Genomic DNA, 9,495 nt, shown 5'->3' on the forward strand with positions numbered 1-9,495 from the left:
TTTGAGGTTTCAAAAGTTCAAGTGTTCTCTCTCTGTGTCTGTCTGTCTCTCTGTCTGTCTGTCTCTCTGTCTCTCTCTCTCTCTCTCTGCCTCTGGTTGTTAGCTCATGTTGTGAGCTCTCAGCTACCACTCCAGTTCCATACCTGCCTTGTGCCTGTCTGCCTGCGGCCATGCATGGTCACTGACTCACTCTCTGAAATTCTAAATCCCCAACAAACTGGTTTCTTCTATCCACTGCCTTGGCATGCTCTTTTGTCACAGCAGCAGAAAAGTAACTAAGACAGAGAATTAGAAAGTTAGGGAGAAAAGAAGGTTCAGGTGTGTGTGGGGGCATAGGTAGGTAGGTAGATAGGAGAATAAATTATAACCCTCTGAAAATGGTCGGTCCAAATTATCTTAACCTTTGGACCTTTGTATTCCTAAACGCCTAGTATCTAATAACAAATTAAGCATAAAAGGAAAAAATTACTGTATACACTCTTTATTTCTGACCTGTTAGGCAATCTGCTGATTTCTCAAAAAAAAAAAAAAGTCTAGAACTAGTCATGACAATCATCATTTTAGCCCCTATTATTTCCTTTAAATGCAGTGTAAACCATAAACTCTTACATCACTAAAATCTGCCCTGCATTTCTGTTTTCTAACAGGTGCCAGACTGGAGCTGCAGTTCCTCATTGGTCCTGACTCTACAACATACCCACAAGGCTAAGTGAGGACGAGCTCAAGGGCAATATAAGTCTAGATTGCTTAATAAATGTTCAAAGGTCAAGAGTCAGCCTGCAAAGGTCATGTAAGTCATCTTGGCACAAGCAAAACAAGAGATTCTAGATGCCTCAGAAATGAAGTACCTTCTGTTGATAGGCTTTCTCCTCCTCCCCCCCATTTATTAGTTGCCTTTTAGAAATTTGTTACTCGGGCATGGTGGTATGCCTGTAATTCCAGTCCCCCAGTAGCTGAAGCAAGAGGAACATGAATCTGAGGCCAGCCTGGGCTTTATATTTTCCCTCAAAGAGAAGGAGGTTAGTTTCTGCATATTCACAAGAGATGGAGACAGAGGAAACACCAGGGAAGACCAAAGCCACAGGTATTACAACACAAGACCTGCAGCAGGAAGGATTCCACTAGCTCTGAAGTCACTAAAAATGAACTCTGTACCCCTGAGTCACAAACTCCCTGAAGCTCCACCCAGCACTGATGGGCAACTCTGCCCTCCATATCTGGACCCTGCTAGATGGAAAATAAATAAACCCAAAGCTGCAAGCCCTTACCTGCCCTTACCTTACCTGCCCCATTGATTTTCTCCCCTACGGCAGTACATCAAACATCCCCAGGGTCAGTGGATTAAGTGGGTAGGTGGGCAGGGCAGAAAGTGTTTGGAGGAACAAACTGTCCTCATGCTTCTCAGCTCACAAGTCTCCTGCCCTACAGTCACCCTCTGCAACAGGAGACCACTTACATACCAGGTACTTAATCCACCATAAACCAACACACTGTCCTCAGTGTTGTGGACATACAGCCCTCTCCAGCCTCTTGGCCTCTGCCGCACTTTGCAAGATGCTACCAAATTCTTGTTCCCCAGAGCAACAGTAAACCCCACACACAGTGCTGCCGCTCACAAAAGGCCCCATGGCCTCCGGCCTCCCACTGAAACTCTTCCCAGCAAAGCCCACCTGCGGCAGAAGTTGTCCCTGCTTTCCCGGGGGACTAACGGCCACCCCACTGCCACACCCAGAACCCTCCACTGTCCACTACCCCTTTCAACGAGAATCCTGCTATCCCCTGCCCACTCCTGAGGTCTCAGGAAAGACTCTGATGTCATCATAGATCCCCTATCCTCACCCCCAAACCCATCTGCTAAAATACATTGCCTGAAGCTAAAAATATATTGCCCTTTGTTATATGGTTTTTAGGGTCATACACCAACTTTCTCCAATCACACTCTACTCCTAAAGGGCCTTCCCCAGACTAGCCCAAGAGCAGACAGTCACCAACGATTAATCTGAGCACACAATTCTGTTCCTTTGACTTCCTCAGCACTGTTCCATAGAAGGCTGTGAAAGGACCATCTTCTAAGATCTCTGTTATCCGGGGTCCTTATTCAAAGGATTCATTTCCATCCCCTGGATAACAATACCGCAATTCTCCTTCAGTGATTGAACGGGCGCTGTAGCTAATGAAAACTGCTCCCATTTCCTAAAAGCTTTGAGTAGTAACTTTTAGGAGGGGAAAATGCTTTGCTTTGGGCAACTTAAAACCCTTGGGTTTTTAACTGAAAGGAGAAACAGAACTGGCATGCTTAACTTCACTACTCCAATTACAAGCTTAGGAACTATAGTGCCTCAGTTTCCCCTCCTCCTGAGCCAGAAAGTCCGGGATCTCTCGAGTATCCCTACGGTCTGGCCTTAGGTCCCCAGCTGCAACACCACCTGGAGCCACAGCTGCGTCCAGATGGTCAAGTCCGGGCCTGCCTGGGCGCACCCTTCTGTCACCTGGCGGGGCCCTAGGGCGCCCGGATCCCGCTGCCTTGTGGCAAGCTCTAGAAGCCGTGTCGCCAGCCTTCACGAGCCAGGTCACATCCAGGTGCACCTGCCTCTCCCGGCCCGTGGGTCCCTGAGCTCCAAGCCCGACCAGAGCTCGCGTGAGAAATGAAGGAGAAAGGAAAACAAGCCATAGGCAGGGCCCTCCTGGCCTCGGCGGCTGCCACCAAAGCACCACCTGCGAGGCGGCCAGGCAGCGGGGACAGAAGCCCGGGCCGAGCCGCCGCGCGCGCCCCTTACCCGTGAGGCGGCCGCCCCCCTCGCCGTGCCCGCGGCGCCGCTGCAAGACGAAGTAGCAGCTGCTCTTCTGGGTCACCCAGAGCTTCAGTGCGTTCTTGAGCAGCACCTCCTCGGGCTTGAGCCACATCGCGGCGAACCTGCCGCGCCCGAGGGCCCCGGTTCACATCGCCCCAGTCGCCGGCCTCACGGGGCCGAGCCCGCTTGATAGGAGACAGCAGAGGCTGCGCGCGAGGACCGTAGCCAGAACGCCTGCCGAGTCCCGGAGCGCGGAGACCACAGCTCGCCAGGATCACCCCGCGCTGCCCGCCGTGGCCCCGCCCCGACCAAGCCCCGCCCCGCCCCGCCAGCCGAGACCCCGCCCACCTCTCTGAAGCCACGCCCTCCACCCGCCCCTCGTGGCTCCGTCGGCGCCTCCCTGGTTTCCTAGTCCCAGCAGCTCCCGGGCAGGGTTCCGGAGTGGCGGGAGGAAATCATAACCACAGACAGGTCCCCTCCCTCCGGCCAGGGACGCGCCGAATCTCGAATCCCCTCCTTCCTGGGAGGAAGCAAGCAATAGCGCTCCTGGTTCTAAGAGGTGGAGGAAGGACCTAGGGGGAAAAAGACATCTTGTTATCCAGGCTGCAGGTTGTCCAACCCAGAGTCTTAATTAACCTTGGGGAATACAATGCATACCGGTAAACTCGAGTATGTTTGAGCTTCAAATAACCAACAGCTAACACTAAAATTCGGAAACCATTACGTTTGGATTCTTTAAATACTGCGTTATTTTTCAAATTGACACATAAAAACTATGTACAGAATACTATTTTAGTACCTGTACACAGCCCATGAGGATCGGATCAGAGAAATTGCTTTCCGTTATGCAAATATTTATCATTTCTTCTTTATTGCATTTCATTTATGTGAAGTAGTTCAAGACAGCCAGTTTGGAAGTCAGAAGTCAGGAGACAACTTCCAGGAGACAGTGTTTGGCTTCCTCTATGTGGATCCTGGGGCTTGAACTCAGATCCTCAGGCTTGACAGCAGCCGTCGTCTTGACAGCCCCCATTTGTTATTTCTCTTATAGCACATTTTTCATTCTTTTATGGGAGAGGTATAGATGTAGGAAGCTGAGACAAGCAGCAGACCATACCAAGCACTGACAAGGTCCCTCCAGAGGCAGAGAAGACAGAAGGCACCACTGTGCTTGGCACCCCAGGGGGCCTCGCCGCAGAAATAAAGCCCTTGTGTCTGTTCTAAGGAAACACAATGCATGGTAACATGTGGAGTAGACAATAGTAATGAGAAGCCATACAGGACATGTGGACACACAATTTTAAATAAAGATTTCTTGTGGAAATAGGTGCATGGTAGCTGTCCTTGAAAGGGCTGAGGAAGAGGGATCCAAGTGTTCTCCACAGGGAGGCAGTTAGAGCCAATATCCTAGCCAAAGAGAGGGAAAAGGCTCTCTTAGTCCCTGGGTTTTGACAAATGGATAAAAGGCGGTTGTTAACTAGGACAGGGCTGTAAAGGAGAAGCTGAGGAGCCTGGGGGAGTAACAGAAAGGGATCAGATGCAGCAGACAGGAGCCCTGTAGAAAGCAAAGTGCATGGGGGAGGGGACACAGTGGGAGGGGTGAATAAGAAAGGTTTAGAGCTAAGTTTATGAAAATGTCACCATGCAACCCATTTCTCTGCAGACCAGCCAAAAAATTAATACAGAGAGAAAGAAGGAAAGAGAGAAGGAGAAAGAAGAGAAAGACAGAGAGCTGGTGTACTGGCCAGCCACAGACAACCATCTTCTGAATAAGCAGGAAGTCTGCAAGCCATAATCACGGGCATGGAGCCACAACAGAGTCAAAGGAGTCAGGGATGGGTAGCAAGAAAACATTACTTCTAGAAACATTCCCGACACCCTCTGCTCTCAGAAGCATGACACGCTGGAATCTTAGAGATGAGCTAGATATTAGCCCATTGTTGTATGACAAAACTTCAGATAGGGACCCCATGACAGACATACCACCAAAGTCCAACTTGGTTAACCAATGAATCTTATCGGGGTTAGGGGGTTAGTTACAGGAGCAGAAATGACTACTCAAAGACATCTGCATCACCAAAGCTACCCCAGCAAGGGTGACAGCTCACAAAGCTGGGAACCTGGAGCACACTGCACAGCTTGCAGGCAGCCCAACAGGTTGGAGTGTCCTTTCCAAGTGCCTCAGTTGGTCTTCCAGGTACCTGGTCTGGTCTTGGGGTCTTCTTTGAAGCCTAGCACTACTGTGTCTGAGGGGATCTCTTGTCTTCTATTTCTGCTCTGGTAGGGAGGGGCCTAGTGACTCTGGTCAGTTTCAGGGACTCCCTGTAGTTATTTGTTTACTTTCCTGCTAAAGGAGCATCCCTGCAGGATGGAATGCTTTAATCTTGGAAGAAACTGGTATACAACACCTGCCCTAAAGAAAACAGACACAGAAGAGTGAGGTGGATTGGGGACACTGGCGATATATAAATTCAATATTCAGGCCCTGGGAGAGCAAGCTGAGAACACTCTAGAGAACAGATTTTGCTAGACTAGAGTTGAAAAATTCTATATGAGCTTGCCACAAAGTTGAGCCTAAAGGCTCCTGATGCTCCAGCCTCTAGAACCATGAGTCAAATAAATTTCTATTTTTTAATCAATTATTCTGGCTGTTATAGCAGCAAAACCAGACAAGACATGCTGTACACACCCAATGAAAATCAGCTCTTCCTCTTGAAAGTAAAATTTCCTGACCCATCTACAGTCACTCATGTTGTAATTATTAAGTGCTTCCCTGTCAAATGTTAAATAAAAGTAAAAGAAGCAGGGACTGGAAAGATGGCTCAGTGATTAGGAGTAAGACTACTCATCTTGAAGTTTGGTTTCCAACACTCAGACAGTTTCAGGGGTCCAACACCCTCTTCTGGCCTCTGCAGTTACTGCACTCACATGGACAAACCCACACACAGATGATGTGGGATGTCTTTCTGCATGCTCTGAATATGTGCTACTTTTATTGGTTGATGAACAAAGCTGTTTTGGCCAGTGGCCAGGCCGAATAGAGCTAGGCAGGAAATCCAAACAGAGAAAGGGAGAGAAAGAAGGCAGGATCAGGGAGACGCCATGGGACCCCTGGAGAAACAAGATGTGAGGTCGCGAGCCTCGTGGTAAAATATAGAATGATAGAAACAGGTTAATTTAATTGTGAGAGCTAGTCAGTAACATGTCTGAGTCATTAGTCAAACAATTATAATTAATATTAGGCCTCTGAATCCTTATTCAGGAACTGGTGGGCAGGAGAAAAAACCTCCATTTACACACAGCCACATACATTAACACATAATTTAAAATATTTTTTTAACCTTCACAAACAAAACCCGGTGGCACAGAGAAGCTACTCTGACTTACGTCTCTTCCCATCTCTAGGGCTCCTTTGTCTGCCTCTCACCATCTATGTCAGGAGAAGCCGACAGAAGGCAGGAGTGCTCAGGGTGCAGTCTGTGGAGCTCAGCCCGTAAACGGAGGTTTCTCTGTCTATGGAGCTCAGCCCGTAAACGGAGGTTTCTCTGTCTTGCCCCATCCCACAGCCACTTCTAAATAATCACACAGAGGCTTAATACTAATTACAAAATGTTTGGCCTGTAGTTCAGGCTCATCACTAACTAGCTCTTGCATTTAAATTAACCCTTTTCTAGCAATCTAAATATTGCCACGTGGCCTTGACTTTTACTGGTCTGCTGGCATCTTGCTTCTTGTGTGGCTGCTCACGTCTCTCCTGACTCTGCCCTTCTTTCTCCCTGTGTCCAGCTTGGCTTTCCCACTTAGCTGTACTCTGCCTTACTATAGGCCAAAGCAGCTTGTTATCAACCAATGAGAGCAACACATATTCACAGTGTACAGAAGGGTTACCCCACAGCACCAGCCTCCCAGACACAGAACAAGAAAAGGGGATCCACAGGGACGGGTGGAGAATCCATAGGGCACACAGCACCCTTCTGCCACTCACTTCTGGATGCTAATAACCATAGTGCTGCCAAAGGTGGCACTGGATCCCTCAGAAGACCTGGGTTGTAACTCTACCCCTCCAGTAGCTCAGACTGTGACCTCACTTAGAATCAGTGCAGACATCATTAGTTAAGGTGGGTCTTAGGCAGCAGGTGTGGTCCTTATAAAAGGGGGAAGTTTGGTCAGACACACAGAGAATATCATGTGCTAGTTGGAATAATGCTGTCACAGTTTAAGTAAACCCCAGGATTTCAGAGCGAGCCTGAAGCATCCTCAGAAGGAACTAACACCAGTGGCACTTGATTCCGAGCTTCCAACACACATAACCAAGAGATAATAAACCTCTACTTAAACAGTCCAGTTCATGGTACTTTGTTATCTCCATCCTAACAAAACGACTATGGTTGCTTCCCGGAGCCTGACTGCATCTGTGCAGCACTGATTTGCTTCCAACCACTCTGAAATAGGTTCCAGTTCTGGACAGGACCCTGGCTGATATGAGGAATGACCGCAGGAAACACAGTTTATTGACAAAGAATTCTGACTAAGCTACTCCTATAACTGTGCACAAGAGACAAAAGTACTCTAGGAACCCATGCAGTTCTCTGGCAGCAGGATGACTTCAAGTAACGCTGGTGGTGTTGTAAGGGGCTGGTAGAGAACAAGGCTTGGGGGCTCTTGCTGCTGTTAAATGTGGTTGCTATGGCGACGGTGATAATTACAAAGCTTGTACAATGAGATGGCTGTTTGTGACTGCCCTGAAGAGAGGGGGAGAGAAAGAAAAGGAAGGGAGGAAGGAAGAAAAGAAAGAAAAAAGCATGAAGTATTAAATTCCCATCTCAAGGTACAGATGTGGTGAAATTCAAAGAAGCTCTTATCTATGTGACCAAAAGACAGACAAGGTTCTTCTGATCCCAAATATCATTGTGTGGGTTATCAAACTGGGACAAAGATTAAGCATTTAACCTCAGCAAGCTCCCTTGCTAAGATGAGGACACTGATTGGGAAGCTGTAAGTCAACAGATGCATTTGGAAACATTTGGACTGACACAGACAAAGCTAATTTTAATTCCTCATGTCCAAATCTCCCAGCACACTGCAGGGAGAAATCAGCCTCCACTTACAGGGAAACCTGAGAATCACTGCAGCTCTTGCTTAAAACCTACCCTCATATACAGCATCAACTCCAGGATAGCAAAAGAGAGACTTCCCAGGAGAATCCAAGGTCAGTTGTGGGGAGGGGAATAGAAATACATTATATACCTCGGAGTTGAAAAATCTTGCCTGTATATATTGGGAAGAAGTTTAGGTTTATGTGTGGGTCATATTCTAGAGTGTTAGACCAAGAAGGATGAAATATAAAATTGGAGTCAGCAATATTTATAAATATTCACATACTTGAGATTATTGTGTGATTATGATATATCAGAGTAATAAAAGAGTTTGGAAAATGTTATGGTGCTTATGAATATACATGCATATACCAAAATCTCTCTAAAGGTCTCCCAGCACTTGGGAGGCAGAGGCAGGCAGATCTCTGTGAGTTCGAGGCCAGCCTGGTCTGCAGAGGGAGTTCCAGGACAACCTCCAAAAAAATACAGAGAAACCCTGTCTTGAAAAACCAAAAAAAGAAAAGAAAAAAAAAAAGGTATCTCTGTGTAGCCCCTGGTCAAGGATTTTGCTATGTAGACTAGAGATCTACCTGCCTCGAACACCCCCCATCCTACCCTACCCCCACCCCGGGCTTGGATGAAAGACCTGAAACAGCATGTCCCTCCTTATGTTTTGCAACAGAGTCTCTAACTCCAGAGCTCACCCGCTGGCTGGCCACCCACCAAGCTCCAAGGATACATCTGCCTCTGCTCCTCCCCCGAGCTAGGATTTGACATGGGTTCCATCAAACCTAATTTTTACATGGGTGCTGGAGACCAAATTCAGGTCCTGAAGTTTGTGCTGCAACACTTCACGCCAGCTGAGACATCTCTCCAGACCCCCATAATTAGCATTTCTTAATTACCAGACCTGCCACTTTCACTTTCATTACCTGCAAACTTCCACTGTTGCTAATTAGTTACCAAATCTGGTTGTTTGGAGTGTGACACTAACTTTTAGCTTTACAATATTAGATAGTTTTCGATACACTGAAACCATTGGTTTCCTCTAGAAAACTACTTCCAGGTTCCTTTCAGTCAGTTGACTTCTGTTCACATTCCTCCTTTCATTACTTCTCCAAATCATAACTATGTGTTTCATTTTGCTGGTTTGCTAGAGTCCCATGTAGCCTAAGCTAGCCTCAACTCAGTATGTAGCTAAGGGGGACCTTGAACTATCTCCAGAAAGTGAAGATTGTATGTGCATGCCATCATGCTCAATTGCTGCAACTAGGGAGACTGGACCCAGAGCTTTGCACACAGTAGGAAAGCATTCTAGCATATGAGCTACACCCCCAGCCTTTAGCTTCCTATTGTGACATCAATGCTGTGAATGGCAAGACCAGCAAACTCAGCGTACACTTGAGTTAGATGTCTCCTGGGTGTGTTTACTCGCCTGGACACACCCTTCTAATGTGTCCAAGAGTAAAATTGGCCTTGTCCAGGCAGTTAAGTCGGAATGGCGGTCTCTTTCTTTAGGACCTGAGACATTTCTAACAACTATTATCAGCATGGCCTCCAGAGAGGGAAAATCTGGATCCAAACATCTGCTTCCTCTAATGTGTAAC

General features: G+C 47.5%; 1 protein-coding gene across 2 annotated transcripts in view; it reads right to left on the reverse strand.

Annotated features, from left to right (window-relative positions):
• Tbc1d8 (TBC1 domain family member 8) overlaps positions 1-3,084 on the reverse strand; it is a 109,874-nt gene extending 106,790 nt beyond the window's left edge. For both annotated transcript variants that reach the window (XM_040729234.1, XM_040729232.1), the window contains exon 1: positions 2,778-3,084. In XM_040729234.1, coding sequence (XP_040585168.1) covers positions 2,778-2,904 — 127 coding nt within the window. In that variant the 5' untranslated portion in view covers positions 2,905-3,084. The remainder of the gene's footprint in view (positions 1-2,777) is intronic.
• Positions 3,085-9,495: the final 6,411 nt, after the last annotated feature.

Source organism: Mesocricetus auratus, unplaced genomic scaffold, assembly GCF_017639785.1.
Source record: "Mesocricetus auratus isolate SY011 unplaced genomic scaffold, BCM_Maur_2.0 Super-Scaffold_100021, whole genome shotgun sequence".
Classification (NCBI taxonomy): domain Eukaryota; kingdom Metazoa; phylum Chordata; class Mammalia; order Rodentia; family Cricetidae; genus Mesocricetus; species Mesocricetus auratus.